This window comes from Macrobrachium nipponense, chromosome 28 (assembly GCF_015104395.2).
Source record: "Macrobrachium nipponense isolate FS-2020 chromosome 28, ASM1510439v2, whole genome shotgun sequence".
Taxonomy (NCBI): Eukaryota; Metazoa; Arthropoda; class Malacostraca; order Decapoda; family Palaemonidae; genus Macrobrachium; species Macrobrachium nipponense.
The window spans coordinates 8,915,992-8,937,295 of NC_087217.1; the positions used below are offsets into that span (position 1 = coordinate 8,915,992).

Consider the following 21,304-nt stretch of genomic DNA (forward strand, 5'->3'; position numbering starts at 1 on the left):
GGGTATAGCTTTCACCCAAAAGGAATTGTAACTGATTAGTGCACCTGGGTCTTGCACTTAGGCACAGAAATTGAGTTCGACTTGACCATATAGTATATATATATATATATATATATATATATATATATATATATATATATATATATATATATAGAGTTGTGAATGTGTTAATGCGCATAGTTGCTTATGAAATGTATTTTGTTCGTATTTTATTATTAGAAATAAAATGGCTTTTCTTTAGCACCCACATACACATACACATGAAAATTCGTACACAGAATAATAAGGTGTAAGTAGAGGTGAGTTTTATAGTGTTATTTTTTATTTAGGAAAATAATAGTAAACAGAATATGGCCACATATGTGCTCGAAACTCAACATAAATTTATAGTAAAGCCTTTGTTCCATAACGACAGGATTCACTTAGTTGTAAGTGGGGGCAGGCTTGTAGGAGGGTTCATGGTAGACCTGGGGCTTGAAGGTGATTGGGGGTCCGTACTCATGAGGGTACTGGGCCTCTCCGTAGTAGCTCACTTCGGCACGGTATCCACCGTAGTGGTCGGCGACGTAGTTCACCTATGGTGTAAATATTCCTTCAGTATAGATATTTGTCAAATTTGATTTTGGATAAAATGTAATTATTTCAGAAGTCTCAAACGGAAAGTGATCTCTGGAAAATTTGCTCTTATCTAAGAGATTCTAGTTGGATTTATAACATTGCTAATGAAATAGATTCTTGATCAGGTAACATTTAAGTCAGATTCCAAGTAAAGTTTTGGCTGTATTGTACAGTTTTCTTATTACATAATGTTGTGCTCACAACAGTACTGGCATCTATCGTATGAGTAAAATGGGTTGCTAGGGCTATTTCTTTGGACACTTAAAGTTAGATTTATATACAAATTTCCACTTACTGTTTGTTTCCGTCCGTCAGGAAGCTGGACAGTGTATGATCCTTTGACGGTACTGCCGTCCGATTCTTCCGTCTGGCCGAAGTCGGTGCCGGCGTAGTCATCTTTGACTCCGTAGACGAAGTTGTATGGTGTGGGCTCCTTCATTGCAGAAAATTGATAATATTGTTGTATTTCCATATGCAAGAGAGATTTATATAAGATAACACTTGTTTAGTAACAATATTATTGTATTCCCATATGCAAGAAAGAGAGATTTATATAAGATAACACTTGTTTAGTAACAATATTGTATTCCCATATGCAAGAAAGAGAGATTTATATAAGATAACACTTGTTTAGTAATAATAATATTGTATTCCCATATGCAAGAAAGAGAGATTTATATAAGATAACACTTGTTCAGTAACAATATTATTGTATTCCCATATGCAAGAAAGAGAGATGTATATAAGATAACACTTGTTTAGTAAGTTAATTGTGCAAATAAATGCAACTAGTTTCTTATATCAGTTTTACAATCGTGATCTGGATGTATAAAGTTAGCTTGAATGATCAGCATGTCTGCACTCAAATTTAGTAATGCATGTATGTATGTATGTATGTATGTGCGCGTATACATGACCGTACAAATGACTGACTGACGAAGTAACTTTTGCTTACCGCCTTGTAGACTGGTTCATGTACTATGGGGCCATAGGCGTCCTCCGGAGCCGAAAGGGCCAGACCAAAAAGACCCAGAATGACAGCGACCTGTGGAAGAGGAGGCCATATTTATATGTACTTATTTGCTTTCGCCCTATTCTAATTGTTTGCATATATTCAGTGACAGATGTTATGCGTTCATACATAACTTCCTTGTTTTCTGCCGTTCCACTTTGTATTTGTCGAGAATTTGTGCTGGAATATTTTACGTTATTAGATATCTCTGTCGCTCGCTTTTGCCGTGCAGAGGTCACCGACACAGGCAGTACACACGAGCCCGTGATTTTATGTACATTAATATTTATGTGGACTGGTTCAACGCACGGCTTGGAAATATGAGAGTCGTTTTAGCAGATTTCACTAATTGGATGGAATTATAGTCCGTGCCTCATATCACCAAACATTCACACATTGTATTTAACAAATTTTGAAGCCACTTTGAACGTGAAAGAGCAGAAGTAGAAAGAATGGCAGGCCGTATTTTGTCGGCTGTCTCACCTTGATCATCTTAACTGAGCTGTGTGCTTCTGTGAGGAAATGTGGAAGGGTCGGAAGGAGCGGTGGAAGTGATGCCTTGGCCGACGGTGAGCGCTCCCTTTATAGGTAAACTGTCGATTGTCGATTGACCTTGCGGCTGTCGCATGACCGGCGAACTGGTGTCAGTAGTTGAAAGCCCCTTGGGGCAGGGGCGTGGGCTCTGAAAAGAAAAAACGGCGAGGGTCATACAGACACTTTCCTTTAAACCTCGGGGTTAAGAAAAGAAAGAATGAATTGCGGGCGAGACATTGCCTGAACGGTAGCGATGGAGGGGAGGGAGTGAGTAGATGCCATGAATTGCAAAAACAAAACCTGTCTCTTTTTTATTACTCTTTTTTCGTGTCCATTTCTTCTGAATTTAGCACCTTATTATAACATTATATGCTGAAACCGATCCGGCGCTCGCTGTCTCTCTTTCTCTCTCTCCCAAGTGAGACACTGAAGTCGATAATTAGGTTTCCTCTTTTCTCCTTTTGTTAGTGTTGCTTTATTTCCTGCATCACTAAGGGAAATTTTTCGTAGTAAAACTTTGACCAACGTTAATGAACTCGAGGTATTTTTGATAATAAGTTGATGAAAAAATTTTCATGGCGCTGTTTTTCTTATTATGTCTTGAGTAAATGTTACTTAGCCAATATTCAGGCAACTCATTATCAGCAACTCGTTATCGTTTTGTCATAATTAGCATCTAAATAACATTTGCTGACGTTGTATAAAAACACACAATAAAAGTTGTAATTGAATTTTGAATTTGCTGATACTTGGATAATATTCCATCTAACTCGATTTGAAAAAAGTGTGCTTTAAAGTATGTTATGTCATGGGTAGTTTTTTTTTTTTTTTTCTTCTTGACAGTCTAATGATGATGATGAGATTGGCATTAGGCTTTTGTCGCATTACAAAGATTCTGAATACTGAAGCAAAAAATAATTTCATTTTATATTATAGGTTTGTTTATTTGCACAATATTGCAGTAGCTATCTATCCGCATCATCGTCATCTTATTATTATTACTACTAATGATGGAGCATCATCATATAATATATTCTAACAGTTTCTTGGAATAGATTTCAGTTTCGCTTTTGTGTTTTAACACCAGTGAAAGGGAACGTTGCTTATGAGAGGTATATTACTAGTTCTAAAACGAAAATGGTTTTGTAAATTGACGCTAACCGATTGAAGCGGACAGTTTTGTAGGTCCCATGCTAATTATTCAGCTGTTAACACAAAGCTATTAGGGGAGTTACGATTGGATTTCGGACTTTGAAAGACAGTTGTTGGACGGCATTGCCAGGCCGGAATTAGGTGTCTGTCATTACGTTTCAAACAGAAAAATGGTCGTGTTCAAAGCTGGAACACTGCATGGAGATAAATGACTTACCAGTTGATTCGTTATTCGCAAATGGAGAAAACTGAGACAGAACTTACCGATATCCGAAGTGTAGAGAAAGCATGTAAATTGTTTTTCGGTTAGTGTATGGACTGCTTTTTATCCTTAAACTATTTGCACTTTATTTGTGCAAAACCCATAACCTGTATATAAATACGCACGCTATATATTTATATGAAAGGGAGATGGAATGGCTGATGGTAACAAATATTCTAGTTTGGAAAGGCAAGTCAAAAAAATTTTCAGATTGGTGCAAGACGAAAAAGTCAATACTTGATACTTGTATTTCACCTAGACCAGTGGTTCTCAGCCTTTTTTGGCCCATGCACCCTTTCACCATATGTTAGGATGTCATTCCTCCCCCCTTTCCAAAATTGTTTACCTCTAAAGGTGCATTCCAAATAATATGCAACAAAATACTAACACAAACATACAAGCTAGTGAAGAGATAGCACAGCATGACCTCTCAGTAGTGCTGACCGATGCACATTGCGTTTTGTGTTGTCTTGGAGCCAGTTTGCGCCTGCCAATCTACGGTGACGATAGCCCCCCCTCCCCTCTCCTCCCCCGAAACCTTGAAACCCCCCCCCCCCCCCCCCCCCCCCCCCCCCGTTGAGAACCGACGATCTTACATTTGAAAGAAATGTCTAGATTGAAAGAAATGTCTAGATAGAATATTTGGAAAGTTTGATGATTTAAAGAAACCTCTGATTCAGGGTATTCTGAATATCATTAAGAGGAAAATAGTTGAAGCTGGTACAAAAAATTGCTTGTCATGAGGCCTTGGGTGAAAATGGTAGGGTTCTTAGAATATATACAGTTCATAAAAGGTTGGTGATATTGAAAAGGAAGATCACAATTTAATGAAGTCGTATTAAGTGAAATAATTAATGTTTGGTGTTGTAAAATGGTCTTACGTGTAATGTTTGCAGGGGAGGCAAGAAGGAATAGAAAGAAATCTACTATGGATGAAATAGCTTAGCGATTTGAAGTTTTGGAAGTTTTGTATCATTACTTTGGATCGATCTATGTTGATTGTGTATAGGTATATACATACTATATATTCAGTACTTGATAAGGGCGGTAGTAAGTCCACCGAAATATAGTCCTTAGCTTTAAACCAGAGTATTTTAATGGGCCTTTTATACTTGAGACGTATCCTGTTTTAACAGAAGAATTTATTTTACATAATATATTATATAAACATATATATATATATATATATATATATATATATATATTTATATATATGTTTAATATTATGCACTTATATACATATGAATAATATCGTAAAATTAAGCAACAGATGTCGAAATTACCCTACAGTAGAAATGAATTCCACCAAAGGGTAATATTATAATTGATAGTTGCCTCTCTGCCGGCCAGGATTCGAATCATGACCTGATGTAAAAAAAAACAACGATCGACTCTGCTGAACGTGACGTGATGTCCGTCGAATTCAGGTTCTGTTTTTGGAATGGGCATCAGCCCATCTTCATCATGATAGCTGATATCTAAGATATTAACGATCGACTGATTATGAATTTTTGTCACTTACACACGAATGACGTGCTCGTGTTCGCAAATATCAAGCCAAAAATTTATTTCATATCGAATTCATCAAAGGACTTTGATTAGCCTTTTTTTTTTCAGAGGCCAGAGCTGGAGCCTACACATGGCTGGCTCAATCTAAATAAACGGGAAACAATTAGATGTGTGTTTATGAAGTATGCATATTTTGTATGTATTTCTTTTGATATACCTATATATACATATATAAAAAATATGTTTGTGTGTGTATGTATGTAGATATATATATATATATATATATATATATATATATATATATATATATACTATATATATATATATATATATATATATATATATATATATATATATGTATATGTATATATATATATATATATATATATATATTATATTTACATATATATATATATATATATATATATATATATATATGTATGTATATATATACATATATATATATATATATATATATATATATATATATATATATATATGTTTGTGTGTATAATATGTATATATATATTCATATATATGTATATATAGAAAGAGCAAAACCAGTACTTGTATATAAGGCATCCTTTGTTTATTTACAACTACCGGTCTCAGGAAAGAAAAATTGAAAAAATAAAAAAGTCGCAAATGATGATTAGAATACGTAATGTTACACAAAAGGCTATATACATTACTGTATTCTAAATATCGTTTGTGATATAGTGAATTTTCAGTTTTCTTTTTGTGTCTTTTTTTTTTTTTCAGACCTGATGATGGAGACAGTTACTCCGAAACCGGTAGTCGTAACTAAATAAAGGATGCTTTACGCTTTCTATGAAAACTCCGTTTTCCAAGGGATAAATCAGTTGCTGATATATATATTATATGATATATTTATTATATATATATTTATTACCTATATATATATAAATAAATTAAATAAATTAATATATGTATACATAATATTATATATAATATATATATATTATATATATATATATGTGTGTGTATGGGTGTGTGTCGTGTGTGTGTGTTGGGTGTGTGTGTGAGTGTGTATTACTATGTAGATATTTGTATGTATACGTGCATATATATATGTGTGTGTATATATATATATATATATATATATATATATATATATATATATATATATATATATATACAAATGTCCTTTAATATCTAATTCGCTCTACAACGGAATTAATATATTTTCATATATGTAAACCGAAGGGAATTTTTTTAGGTTGATGATAATTTCGTCCTCTCGTGGGGTGGTTCGAACCCACGAGAGGACGTAATTATTATAAACTAAAAAATTCCCCTTCGGTTTATATATAGGAAAATATATTAATTCCGAGGCAGAGCAAATTAGATATTAAAGGACATATGTAGCTCTAATAAGTTAATAGTATATATATCTAATAATATATATATATATATATATATATATATATATATATATATATATATTATATATATAGATATATAGATATATATATAATATATTAATAATATATATATATAATATATAGATATATATATATATATAATATATATATATATATATATAATATATATATAATATTAATATAATATATATATCTATATATATATACTATATATATTATATATATATATATATATATTACTATATATATATATATATATTGGTATAATGGTATATTTATATATCATATACTGTCTTTGCGTGCAAATGTGCTTCCTCGTGGTGTTTGCAAGAATCAAAGCATGAATTATACGCGGTATTACTCAACAGAGAGGGTTAATACTCTGAAATGTGTAAATTCACCAAATTAACTGCAAACATAGTTTTGTATACTTTTATATCACAATCGTTATTTTTCAAATATCGATACCCTTTTACCAAAAGTATTTACGCCTACACATAAATACGTAAAAGGTTTAAGTCCCAGTAAATGGGGTTATGAATGAATGCTTTTTTCTGTTTTTTTTTATTACTATTTTTTAATGCCGAGAGAAAGTCAGAAAAAAAGTGGTAAGATGACTTTTGTTAAGTACGGTATATTCACGTGATCATGTAAAGAGAAAAAAGGAAGGGAACGGAAGACTGGTTCTAAGACATGTTTGTTTGAAGAGAAAACAGAATGGATTTCATGCTTGATTGTATTTTTGGGGTTATAAAGAAATAGCTCAGTTGCCCGTAGAAAGTGTTCATAGATAAAAATGGAAGGGAACTTGAGTGATCAGATCTACTCACTGTCATTATTTAATCAAGAAATAGACGAGAATTTTTTTTTTATAAGAGTGCACGGAAACAAATGTCTTTATATGCGTCAGATAAATAAATAAGAATAAGAAATAGTGGAGAGGGAAAGTGAATGTATCTGGATTCATATAAACTTCATTAGATATCATAAACAGTTATTTTAAAGTGAATTCTAAATTAATATTTACGCTTGCAGTCTTGTTAATTTTGATTACAAATAATTCCATGTACAAATGAATGAAATATCACAACGAAACCAAATCGTCTAAAGGACAAAAAACTTCGATCATTCACAGCCGTTTCTATGAGAAGTTCATCCTTTATATAAGTTTTACATTTTATTAAAAAAAGAAGTTCATCCTTTATATAAGTTTTACATTTTATTAAAAAAATTACACATGGCACACATTTAAAAGGCGAAAATGATAGGAAATAAAAGTATTTCCATGCAGCCATTGACCTCAGAAAAACATTTCTCATGCGTTTGTATCTCGGACTTTATAATGAATTTTGCAGTAGCACTCGTGGAAAGCGAGAAGAAAAAGAGGAAGAAGAACCTGAAATTGACACTCCCTCTGGGGTGCCGAAATTGCTTTAGTCACTCCATTTGTGCGACGTCTTCTCCTTTGCCCATTATGACGCCTTGAAAGCACCTCCAGGTTGTTGGTCATTCGTTTGTTTCAGTCGGCTGCTTTCACATCTGGCTGCCCATACCATTATAAAAAGGTAATTCATGATTTTGTGACTCTCTCTCTCTCTCTTTCTCTCTCAGAGAATATCGGTTCTGGATTCGCTACTTAGAACTGCTGCATTTCTGATCGTAGGGTTTTTCCATTTTGTAATAAGAGTTAGGAACCTTGTGCTGGTTAACGCCTCTCTCTCTCTCTCTCTCTCTCTCTCTCTCTCTCTTCTCTCTCTCTCTCTCAGAATATCGGTTCTGGATTCGCTACTTAGAACTGCTGCATGTCTGATCGTAGGGTTGTTCCATTTTGTAATAATAGTTACGAACCTTGTGGTGGTTAACGCCTCTCTCTCTCTCTCTCTCTCTCTCTCTCTCTCTCTCTCTCTCTCTCTCTCTTATAGTCATCAGATATCTGAGTTGATGCAGTGGTCTCTGCGGCTTCGTATCGCTGTATCCGATTTCCAAAGTAATCGTATTTTATCAAGTGTTGCCTCTGGGCAGTAGTTGATATTTCGAGAAGACAGTGCCTATCAACGCGAAACCACGGATTCTATTGATCAGTATTTGGATTTGCAGATCACAGGGATTTGATTGACTAGTATGTAATGTATGTTGAAATTACACAGGACACGCACACGTTGTATATGTATGTGTGTATATATACATATACAAGTATGTATGTGTGTGTGTGTGTGTATGGTCTTACACCATAGCCTGCTCCCCATAGATGGTAGGGGCTGCTCAGGCTGTTTAACTTTCTGGTTTTCAGCAGGTGTTATTTGGGGATGGGATAGCTATTATTTACCCTGGGTGCGACCCACTTAGTCAGTTTACCACCGGATACCTAATTTAGTCCTGAGGTCATTTGGGATACAATGAATTTTTCAGTAAATGGGACCAAAGACCTTTCCTCCCGTGGGATCGATCGCCCTGGAGAAGGTGAGATCGATACCCCTAAGCCGCAACATGATTATAGTCACGGTTGTATACTACTGTATGTATGTATGTGTATGCCTACGTGTATGATGGTGTATGAATGTTTTATTTTGACTGGATATGTGTATATTGGAGACACCCATTCATGTTGTGTTCTAAACATTCTAGACTTGAATTCACCTTGTCGTGCCGCTCTGAAAAATTGACCAGGACATTCTTTTCCTCGTCCTTTGTCTTCCGTAAACCGGGCAGTGAGTCAGTCACGCACGTAATCAAAATTAGATTACAGCTCTCATGAAAAATAAGGACTCGTCGTTTTCCCTCCGGGATTATTTTCCTCACTTTCCTTTTTCCAAGATTTTATCTCTCTCTCTATTCGCAAAGCCATCTTACTATGGAAGCTTTCCATGAATTCCGAGAAAGAGAGAGGAAGAAGAGGCGCAAAGAATTAGTAGGAGAGGGACGAGGCGGAATCTTTTTCTCGCAAGCCTTGAAAAAAGAGAACTTGTTAAAAGGCGCTTCTCAGAAAACAGTAGATAGTGTCTTATGTTATTGTTGTTCAAGGGGCCAGCTCCCGAGCTAAAAGAGGATTATTAGATCCTTGTAGGAGGATGTTGGCTCTGGAATTATGTATTTTTCCCGGACAGAAATCTCTTCGAGAAAATTCATGGCTTTTAAACCTGCAAAAATTCATTCACACACACACGCACACGATATAAAACAGTGTGAACTTGTACACACCTACACCTTTATATATATATATATATATATATATATATACTATAATTATATTAAATTATATATACATACATACATATATACATACATACATACATATACATACATACATACATATAAACACAAAAAAAACTATTCAGCAGTTGAGGTATGAATATGTCATTGGCATTTTTTTTTTTTGTGTTGAGTTGAGTCAACCCCAGTTACTGGAGATGGCAAGTTGATTTGAAATTCAGACAGTTCATTTCCTTACTGACATTGTTTATGTTGATTAAAGGAACGGTTTGCCTCCGGGGTTCGTGAATCTGAGCCCTGAATTAATTTGAGAATTACGAGGTGAAGCGTCACCAGTGATTTCTCTAAATGGATAGGTGGACATTAAATATGGTTTTGCATACCTCCATAAATAGCAACTGTCTTGGGCACAGGATTTGGATTGTAATCTCTCGTTGCAATATCTGTATTGTGTTCGGAAAGAAAATTGCTGTCGTATATAAGTGAAATGCATGCTTTAGTTATTTAAGGGTGAAATTATCTTGAAATATTCACTTTACGGGAGTGAGAACGACGATGTTGGGTTGTAACCATCTCATTTGCTCGTGTGTATACGACTGCTCGACCAGTTGCTATTTTACTAGAGCCGATGCAGAATTTTATATGACTTTTTTCAGGTTTTTATTAATAGGCAAAGGAAAATGGCAGCCTCTTCGGTGTTTTAACATAGACATTGAAAATTTTATTGAGTGATGAAGATAATTTTTAGTTTTCTGCAAAAAAAAAAGAAAAAAAGTTGTCTGGCTTTGTCTGGCCGTCCGTACCTCCTCACATCTAAATAACTACTGAGGCTAGAGGGCTGCAAATTGGTATTTTGGTCGTCCGCCTTCTAATCATCAAACATGCCAACTTGCAACCCTCTACCCTCATTAGATTTATTGTTATGTAAGGGTAAAGTTACCCATGGGTCGTGCATCTGGCAGCGCTTGCCAGAGCCAAGGGACGAACCCTCACTCTCCCGCATCTGATGAGCGAAGCTGCCGGTCACAGTTGATGGTTTTACACAGCATTATACGTTATTCAGAAAACTCGATTGTTCCGAAGAAACTTCGGCGCATTTTTTATTTTTTTTCATTTTATTATTATCATCAGTTAGTGTACCATGTGGTTTGTGCTCGTATGGTAGCATGATGTACTAACCAGCTTTTTTAGCCGTATTCTAAAAATTCCTTGTAAATCATTAAATAATTTGATAATCATACTGTACAACGCTATGACAAAACCACATTACTAATTGAAGCAAATTTTGAAGTATTTTAATAGCCGCATTGCGAGTTTTTAATAATACATCTGCGCAATGAGTGATCGCATTCATGATGAATAACATTTAAGTGCGTTGTCAGTATATGAAACGACTTGGTATTCATCCCAGTTGGAAAGTTGATGATCAAAGGATGTTTCCGGAGTGTGTGAGCTGAAGCATTTTGGACAACAAGGCCGAGGGGATGAGGACATTTTTGCTTTATAGAGAAGATAGGGAGATGTATTTTTTTTTTTAATTAATAATAGTTGCATCTTGACCGACAGGGCAGCTTGAAATGCCGAGAGTTTCTTAATACGTTATGCATATCTGATAAAATAAGATTAAATAGCGTAGAATGTAGGTTTTATTTTACTTTATCATGTCGGCGCCTCAAAATATTTTCCTGTGTGTTTTTTGTCCATAACGGCATATAACATTTGCAATGATACAAAGAAACAATTCTTTTAAAATCATTTATCCATTATTCATAGATGTGCTCTCATTTTTCTCCGTGAATGCAAGGAAGTATAATATTCATTTTTAGGATCGTTTTTGAATTTTATTTGATACTAGTCGTGATAACAGTTTTATGGATGTACTTCGATATTCTGAACTAGTAGTTCACCACTGTAAAATTCTTGACGAATCACCTATTATTGTAATATGAATTTTCTAATAATTTTTTCGCTTCCTATACTCTCTTGCTGGTGACTGGAAACGTTTTACTAATTTATTTCTGTAAAATATAAGTATGTGCTTATAGAATATCGGTAAAATGGTTCCACTTTGACGTGTTAAGGGACTTCGTTAATGCCTGAGAGAGAGAGAGAGAGAGAGAGAGAGAGAAGGGAAGGGAAGAGGAGGGGAATTACCCAGTTTTAGAAGTAGAAACAATATGCATCCAATAGATTCCTTTAGTAATTAATAGTGGAACGTGTACCTTTGGGTCTTTCAATTTTGGATTCCATGAAATGTGAAGCTACATTCATCGGTAGCTGCACAGGGTTGCGATATGTGTGGGGGACTCACAATAGAGATCCAGGAATGATAAAGAAGGGACCTATGCAAGACCTTTCTATAGCCCTTTGACAGCTTTTTCCAACGTCAGTCATAACTATGAATAGCACTATTCTCTTGTTATCTGTGTACGTGTATCTCTTTTCTCTTTATTATTAGTATATTTCAGTGTTAATGCTTTACTTCTTCAGTATACCATTTGTTGCACATCTTATGGTTATCATTTTTATAAATTTAGATTTTTTTCTGTTTGTGTCAGATTGGCAATTTTTCGTGTATTCTCTTTGGTTCAATGCATTTTCTGTTATTTTTATAACTAGGTTTAATCAAATGTTGATTAAGAAAACAATTTTTTGTGTGTAAATTCGCATATAGGAACATTATTTACATATATGGCATATTCGATGGAATTATAATCATTGGTAAGATGGTTCTGGAGCGTAAGACGGTGCCGCAGGTTGGTAGGTTGGTTCAGGAGCATAAGAAGGTGCAGGCTGGTTGGCTGGTTCAGGACTGTAGGATGGCTCAGGCTGGTAGGATGGTTCAGGACTGTAGGATGGCTCAGGCTGGTAGGATGGTTCAGGACTGTAGGATGGCTCAGGCTGGTAGGATGGCTCAGGTTTGTAAGCAGGCTCATGGTAGCTCTGTGGCTTGAAGGTGACTGCAGGTCCATATTCGTGTGGGTATTGGGCCTCACCATAATAGGTGACTTCAGCTTGGTATCCTTGATAATGATCGGCTATATAATTTACCTGTAAAAAGATTCTTTAGTCGCAGTAGAAGTAGATTGATAAGAAATGAAAAGGAAATTTCATCAGTATATGAAGACATGAAAATATCCCCGTTAGATGTAACTGAAACAACTTACAGTTTGCTTGCGACCGTCCGGGAGCTGGACTGTGTATGATCCTTTGACCGTGTGGCCGTCCGATTCTTCGTTGTGTCCGAAGTCTGTACCAGCATATTTATCGTTAATATTATAATTGTACTTATAAGGCGTGGGCTCCTGTAAACAGAAATAGTATAAGATGTGTATTCTACGGATAGCTGTTCTCTTTTTTTGTAAATTTCTTAATCTTTTTTCTTGGATAGTTAGTGAAATGGAGAACGAGAAATGAGTTGATTTACCTCCTTGTATGTTTGCTGATGTTTGGCTGGACCGTATGAATCGGAGGGAGCCGATAAAACCAGACCAACCGTCAAAAGATAAACTGCACACTGGGAAAGGAATAATGGGAATGTTAGATATTGGTATGATAATTCATTATTTGCCATAGTTTACAGTTAGTTATAATTGCAACAATTACAGTTAGACTGTTAACTTTAGGTTTCTCGAACGAATAGGTGCCGGGAAGTTAATTGTGTTTTTCAGTTCCTCTTACCTTGGCGAACATCCTCTTGAGGTTTTCTGGAGCCGTTGGGAAATGGAAGTGGTAGAAGAGTGATGCCTCTGCGATGCTGACGAGGAGCTTTTATAGTGAAAGGCCCAGATCGGCCTTCATCATCGGAGGGCGGTTCTTACGAGGAAAACAGTCAATATAGAGGCCACTTTCGGAAGAAAGGATGGAACCGCCCAAACCGTGAAATATGGAATGTACGTGATGGATTAAATGTAATTGCAATGAAAAATTACGGGGCCAACACATGGTAACTGTGGTGTTGGCTGTCAGTTGATATAATAGATATTGATTAGATGATTACTCTTGAAAGTTACGTTCTGTCTGGAATTTGGACGTCAGCTTGACAGAATCAAGATGCGTTTCCGGACTTTTGTGAATGAGATACGCAATGCTAAATTCTTAAGTTGTTATTATCTTAAGAGACCTGAAACATCTTTATGAAGTTTTAGAACTTCCTTTGACATATGCGATGGTGCATCTATTTTAAGAATATTACGATTGACGCATATTCTTTCACAGTACATATTTCTTTGGTGATGTCCGTACAATATGTGATGACAGGGGGGTTTAGTTAAGGATCTCCCACGATTGTGCACGGATGATGTTAACCATGAAAGGTTTTCTACCTGTCTTCTATCCATGTCTTCAGATATACACGTTGGAGATACAAATAGTGAAGCTGGTTTACGATTTTAACTTTAGTATGAATTTTAGTATCGTTTATAAAGCCGCCTGATTATTATTAGACCAGTATGAATTTTAGTATCGTTTATAAAGCCGCCTGATTATTATTAGACCCTCTACAAGATATTTTTGTCGATGACTTTTTAAAAAAACGCTGGCATGCTTAATTCTTGAATGCGGAAAGCTTCCATCCATGGCAGTGGAATTCCTCTCCCCACTCGCAGTCCAAACGACTATTTGCGACATTGTGTGAATATTTGTTCATGCGATAGGACAGCAACATACTACTACGTATATACATATATATATATATATATATATATATATATATATATATATATATATATATATATATATAAAACAGCGAGTTACCCAAGAAGAATGCAATGAAAAATAATCTGTACATTACCTGCCTGTTTCAAGATCCTCAATATAGAAATATATTTGCAATGAAAACGTTTCTTATCCGTGCTATAGCCAAATGACAGTTACCCACACAATGAATTATATATATATATATATATATATATATATATATATATATATATATATATATTAATGTAATGAATAGGACTAAGCAACACATTTATTTATATCAGGATGTAAAATATAATATATATATATATATATATATATATATATATATAGATATATCTATGTATATGTAATATATAGGGTATTTAATCAGGATGTAAAATATAATATATATATATATATATATATATATATATATATATATATGTATATATGTATATATATAGGTTATGAAATAATTTCTTATCTGTGTTATAGCCACGTGAAAGTTATCCACACAATGCATTTTAAGTATATATGGGGATATATATATATATATATATATATATTATATATATATATATATATATATATATATATATAATTCATTGTGTGCATGGTAACCTTCATGTAGCTAATAGTGCAGATGAGAAATTATTTCTTATATTTTACATCCTGAAATAAATAAATGTGTTGTTTAGTTTGATTCCATTCCCTTTGGGTGCCTCGCAGTATCTGGGTGTGAAAATTGCCCCCACGGGGTTAATACGCCAACGGACCGGATTGATTTGGTTGTTGATCTTTTGAGTATGGTTGAACTGCCTCATCCGATGTATATCTACGGACCAGATTAGTATGGCTTATTGTCATTCCACCCTCATTGTGAACTTGCGTTCTTTTTGGTCATTATCTTTTCATTATTCTCCGAATTCTTAACTTGAATGACGTTGATCATATTAGAGATGAGGTTTCGAAATTAGCAGAACATTAGGATTATGATGAGGGAACGAACATTTCCACAGCAGCTTATGTAGTATATCTATATCCTCCCACCAGTGCAAACTAAAATCACGTGATTTCTTTCAAAATGATGTCTGAGGCTGTCATCTATCCAATAGTTTAATTATCATGAATATTCAGTGTGAAATAATTAGCATTTCAGGTTTCTTTTCTGAGCTGTGACACTGAGTGAAGTCTGCAGTGTTGAAGAAGGATTACAGAGTATCAGCATAACAGAATAAGTAAGCAATGCGTCGAAGAAACCGGCGCAAGCACGTTCTCTGTACAACGTATAGTGCTGTATGAAACTCTCAGCCACGGCCCACGAACATCTCAGCCGCGCTCCACAAAAATTGCAGCCACAGCCCGATGGTGGCCTGTGTTGTTGGCACCTATTGCGGTGCCAGACGCATGCTCATGTCTAACTTCAACCAAAAACATAATAAAATCTATTGTGGCTAGAGGGCTACAATTTGGTATATTTGATGATTGGATGATGGATGATCAACATGCCAATTTGCAGCCCCAAAGCCTTAGTAGTTTTTAAGATCTGAGTGTTGCCGCACAGACATAAAGCCGTCTCAAATAATGGAGTGCGGAAATTCCCAAGCACCGTTTATAGCACTTTAGTGATCCCCTTCAACAAGTTAGTAAAAGAAAAAATAAAATAAAAGTCATAGTTGAAAAATAAGCGCTGAATAGGTTACTTTAAGACTATTTCCTTTTACTTCGACCGTAATTGAGTTGTAGCGTCCCTATGTCAGGTGTTTAAAATGCCCTCTGGCATCGTTTCTGGTGATCCACAATAAAAGATCTACTACCCTGAGGCATTTAAAAAAAATTATGCTTGCGTCAGATTCCATTTTTCTATATCGTATAAAGTTTTTTTTTTTTTTTAACAAAGTGTTAGCTATAATTTTAGTGTTTAGTATTATGTATATTCCGTGAAAATGTTGTTTAGTTCTGCTTTAATATCGAAGTATGTTGTATTCCATGGAGAAATTACTCTATAAATACTGTTCATCGTTTTGTTTATCTTAGCACGTTTTTTTCGGAATTTGTGTTAGCCACTGTTACTCGGAGGTCATATAAATATTTGTATTCATTTTATGACCTTAACGAAGTAAACAGCTGTGGAAAGTGGTCTTATTTCCGAAAGTTTGCAAAGTAGCGTGCATGTTTTTTTCTTTTTTTTCTTTTTTTTATCAACTGTGTTTAGACATGTTTTTAGTGCATAATTCCGTTCTGGAATAGCCTTGCTTATTAAAAGTCTAATTGTAACCAAGAAACAAACTTTACCTCAGATACTGATGAATATTCTACTGTAAATTTTTTTATAATTATGCAAATACGGTGTAGTCGCTTATGTTACTTATTGCGTTTATTGATATATAAATACTCACACTCTAGTAGTCTTCCACACACTCACATAACATATATATATAGTATATATATATGTATATATATATATATATATCGATATATATATATGTATGTATAGTATATATACATACACATTCTGATTGTTTCAACTTTAAGCCGTTTCCCCCAGAAGCATCTGGCTCTAGAGAATTCCAACACAATGATGATTGCCAATTTCATACTATGTATAACTACTGAAGATCGATGAATCCGTGGTGCAGATAATTTCTACGGTATTAGCCACTCAATTCAATTACAGGAAAGCTCATCCTGGGTGTTAATCTTTTATTTTTCTATATTCTTTCGTGCCACTTATACATCTTTTCCAACCCACCCCTAAAATATCTTAGGATAGGATATTTATGATTTATTTGATAAAATGAAAATGAAAAATAAAATATTGTGGAAATAAACAGTACAGAACAGTTATTTCTAATAAAATATAGCTCATTTATTCAAAGTTTCGTGGGTGAAACAACTCTATTTGGCCGTAGATTTTAGAATGCGCCCGAGTAGGCTGGAGGTCGGATCACACCTTGTTATACCACGATTCATGTCCGTATGGCAGTGCAGATCATACAAGACTAATGTACAACCTTAATTATTGAAGGCAGTCGCAGTCTGTTTGATTTCCAAATCTCATACTGGCTGCTCGCTGTTTGCTTGATTTTTTATTCTTTCACTAAGTTCAGAATCAAGAGAACCTGTATGGGATATCATCGTTCCAAAATGTTCGAAAGGTTCGCCATCATTAATCCTTACTCCATGTAGAGTTATTGCAACCTTTTGTGTATTACCATACACTCATTTTTCGTTTTTTCATTTATATTTATTGTCAATTCCTCTTCTGACACATGAATACTGTTAATAAAGCTTTTTCTCATCTTGTGGCATTGTGCTGTTTAAGGCATCATTATCTGTATATTCTGAGTCTGCATGACTTCCATCGTTAATTCAGCATAAACCCTTATATCCACTCTTCCATCTCCTGTTACATATTTGGCTTTAAAATCCTTGAGAAGAGCAAACGGATAAGATGACATTGCCTTTCCATTTAACATCCCACTATTTTCGGTTTATATATATACATACATATATATATATATACATACATATATATGTATATATGTATATATATATATATATATATATATATACATATGTATATATATATATATATATATATATATATATATATATATATATATATATATATATATATATATATATATATATATATATATATATATATATATATATATATATCATGTTGAAGGTACTGCTAGGCGAGTAGTTTACGTACGCATATACCGTAATAAGAGATGATATCTACCTAATTATAAACAAAGGTTGTGCAGGTGATCAAGTTTACTTTAATGAATACAGAGCCATCCAAATATGACTGAGAATATGAGGTTACCAAAAACGGTAGGAAGATGGTGGAACGAATGCATTGAAAGTGAACCGTAACTGCTGTTTATTCAGAAAAACTCGTCATTGCGACCGGCTCATTTCATTGAATTTGATAATATTCATTATCGTATGGGAGTTGTCTCTCTTCTTTCTGCTTTCATGCAATATCTTGTAATCGTTATATTTTTCATGATTCCTGAAGAAATATTTCGTCAGGACTACTTCTCCTTGTAGTAATTCTCGGTGCTTTTTACAATTTCTTGCATTCTTTCTGATTGATGTTTGATGTGATGCAAGAGTGAGATAGAGAATCCATATCCTTCGTCATTATATGAAAAAATCATTCTGTGTTAATATGAGGTTCGTATACTCTAACTATAATTTCACAGTAATTATCGAATTTTGTATCTTGACAGCATTGGCAAATGAGTCGTGCCAAAATCTGAGATTGTAGAGAGAGAGAGAGAGAGAGAGAGAGAGAGAGAGAGAGAGAGAGAGAGAGAGAGAGAGAGAGTATACTACGGTATTAGTATGGCTGTTTTATACAGGTAAAGGAAAATAACAAGTCATTCATTACAGACTTGTTTTTATCGTAAGGCTTTGGAGCAGGAATACAGTAGCCTATTTGATGAATGGTGCCCAAGCGCATCCATCTGTGACGGTTGGAAGCCTTTGTGGTATTTGAGGTTAAAAAAAACTCAAACGGGAAAATGACAGAAATAGACATCTTGCCTACGCGATGAAAACTTTGAACAATGACAGAATCTCGGTACATAATTTTGCTGTTGGTTATAATACGTCTCCTTTTTATTATGTGTGCGTACGGTTCTTGGCATGGTGATAATTGTGGTTTTACTCTGGTTTATGATAAGTGAAAATTGTAAAATTAGGATGTGAGGAAGGTAGCCTTAATTTTATTTCTATGGTTATTGTTATTCTGTTAAAGAGAATTTTTCTTATTCGTGAATTATTCTCGACTGGGGAATGAATACCCATGAGTTGAATCCCTTTGGCCGAAAGATCAATGATATTACGCTTTTATTTCATTATCAACAAATTTGATGGGTATGTGGTACACGGCCAGGCAAAAAAATTGTAACTATTTGAAGGAGGTCGAGAATAGAATAAACAATGATAAGGAATGGCAAACAAGAAAAATACATTTGAAAGTGTTTATTCGGTAAATAATGCTCGTTAAATTCAATAAACGATTCGTCCATAAGAAGAGTTGACAGCGGACTTTTCATCATGCTCAGTGGTAAGATGGTTCAGGGGTGTAAGAAGGTGCTGGCTTGTAGGATGGCTCATGGTGGTAGCTCTGGGGCTTGAAGGTGATTGGAGGTCCATATTCGTGTGGGTACTGGGCCTCTCCGTAGTAGGTGACCTCAGCTTGATACCCTCCATAGTGATCAGCTACATAGGTCACCTGGACATTATAAAAAGAAATTTTGTTTAAATTTTCACGGGTAAATTTAGGTTTTTGCGTTGGTAATTTTGCTGTCATTTGATGTTCACGATATACATGTTAAAACTTACAGTTTGCTTTCGGCCATCTGGAAGCTGAACAGTGTATGAACCCTTGACGGACTTCCCATCAGATTCCTCTGTTTGACCGAAATCTGTGCCGGCATATTCATCCTTAACCGCATAATTGTACTGATAAGGCCTGGGTTCCTGGTAATGAAAATGATGAGCATTAGATAAGAGTCATTCTCTTCACTCCTTTATACAAGAGTATATATAACCACATGTATTTCATTTGTAAGAATATGAAAGACATGGATGGAAAAGTCCTTCGCACCTCTTTGTAGGATGCCTGATGTTTAGAAGGACCATATGAATCAGAAGGAGCGGAGAGAGCTATGCCGGCTAAAATCATTAAGACTGCACCCTGAGGAAATAGAAGAAGTAAATAAATAAACGTCACAACGAAGATGGGAACACCACGTTCTGAAACTAACATTGATTAGTGATTTAGTCCACCGAACTAATGAGTGATTTAAAACTTATCAGGAGCGTGATTTTTTTTCTCGGCAACGATGACTACTTAATTCACTGCGTTTTACGTCGCACCTGGTATTACAAAACGAATCACTTTTCTGTATTGACCCGACCTGTGCGAACATCTTGATGTTTATTGCAGGAGTCGTTGAAGAGATGGAAGTGGTAGAGGAAATGATGCCTACCAGCCGATGCAAATCGGCTTTTATAGCGGTGGTGGAGGGTGGCCTTGAAACCTATTTCTGAAGGATGTTCAGGTAAGTAGGCTACTTGAGGCCATGGGGAAGAAATGGGCGAAGGAACCGCCCATTCCTTGAGCAATGCACTCTATTGGAAGTGGTGTGAAGATCCATTTTATAGGACTTTCAAATCGTAGAAGCGATATTGGTAGCGGCGATTTTACCGATGACCTAAGTATACAATTGCTGTCGATCACTTTTGCTATTTATATATATTTTAGCTGGACGGTGATGGATCATTGCTCGCTGAATGCATATTACTGAAATTCTTCGAGAATTCATTATTTTAGATTTAAAAGGTCACGGGTTTCTCTAGATGCCCTGAACAGTTATGCTAAAATCTCACCGAAGATTATTTTTGGTTAAATCCTTAAAGTGTGAATCATTGTTTTTTCGAGTTTAATTCACCAAATTACAAAACTGTAGGAAACTATAATAATTCTAATATGTAAATTATATATACGCACCAAAACTTAAACTGTTGTAGAGTATTTTACTGTCTCGCATTTCAACTTATTTTGTACCTTATTTGTTTATAATTAATCTGTGATTGTACAGCGGACAATACGTTCGTAGTTCATGTTGCATGGCAGCAAGTATGTACAAGTATGGTCGTTTGTAAAACTAACTTAATACCATGTACGTCTAACTCTCTAAACTATAAACATTATAGATGAATTTTAATCTTAAATCAAAATTTGACTGCGGGAATCCATCACCTTCTTGGGTACGTAAATTCATATATATATAATAAACATTCACCAGAAAGCCGTTTCTTTCAGTATGGGCATTGATTTGCAAAAAAAAAAAAAAAAAAAAAAAAAAAAAAAAAAAAAAAAAAAAAAAAGAA

The 21,304-nt window shown here is 34.7% G+C and overlaps 3 protein-coding genes across 3 annotated transcripts; all 3 read right to left on the minus strand.

The window, feature by feature from the left end:
- Positions 1–304: 304 nt before the first annotated feature.
- LOC135201395 (cuticle protein 18.6-like) lies at positions 305–2,258 on the minus strand. The gene is made up of 4 exons (XM_064230264.1): positions 2,114–2,258; positions 1,574–1,663; positions 914–1,051; positions 305–575 (listed from the first exon to the last, which is right to left on the minus strand). The coding sequence occupies exons 1-4, from the start codon at positions 2,120–2,122 to the stop codon at positions 423–425; spliced, it is 390 nt and encodes a 129-aa protein (XP_064086334.1). The 5' UTR covers positions 2,123–2,258; the 3' UTR covers positions 305–422.
- Positions 2,259–12,339: 10,081 nt separating this feature from the next.
- On the minus strand, positions 12,340–13,445 carry LOC135201393 (adhesive plaque matrix protein-like). The gene is made up of 4 exons (XM_064230261.1): positions 13,385–13,445; positions 13,131–13,220; positions 12,871–13,008; positions 12,340–12,754 (listed from the first exon to the last, which is right to left on the minus strand). The coding sequence occupies exons 1-4, from the start codon at positions 13,394–13,396 to the stop codon at positions 12,419–12,421; spliced, it is 576 nt and encodes a 191-aa protein (XP_064086331.1). The 5' UTR covers positions 13,397–13,445; the 3' UTR covers positions 12,340–12,418.
- Positions 13,446–19,372: 5,927 nt separating this feature from the next.
- Positions 19,373–21,046, minus strand: LOC135201394 (pro-resilin-like). The gene is made up of 4 exons (XM_064230263.1): positions 20,329–21,046; positions 20,016–20,105; positions 19,751–19,888; positions 19,373–19,640 (listed from the first exon to the last, which is right to left on the minus strand). Exons 1-4 carry the CDS (start codon positions 20,338–20,340, stop codon positions 19,467–19,469), a joined length of 414 nt encoding a protein of 137 aa, XP_064086333.1. The 5' UTR covers positions 20,341–21,046; the 3' UTR covers positions 19,373–19,466.
- Positions 21,047–21,304: the final 258 nt, after the last annotated feature.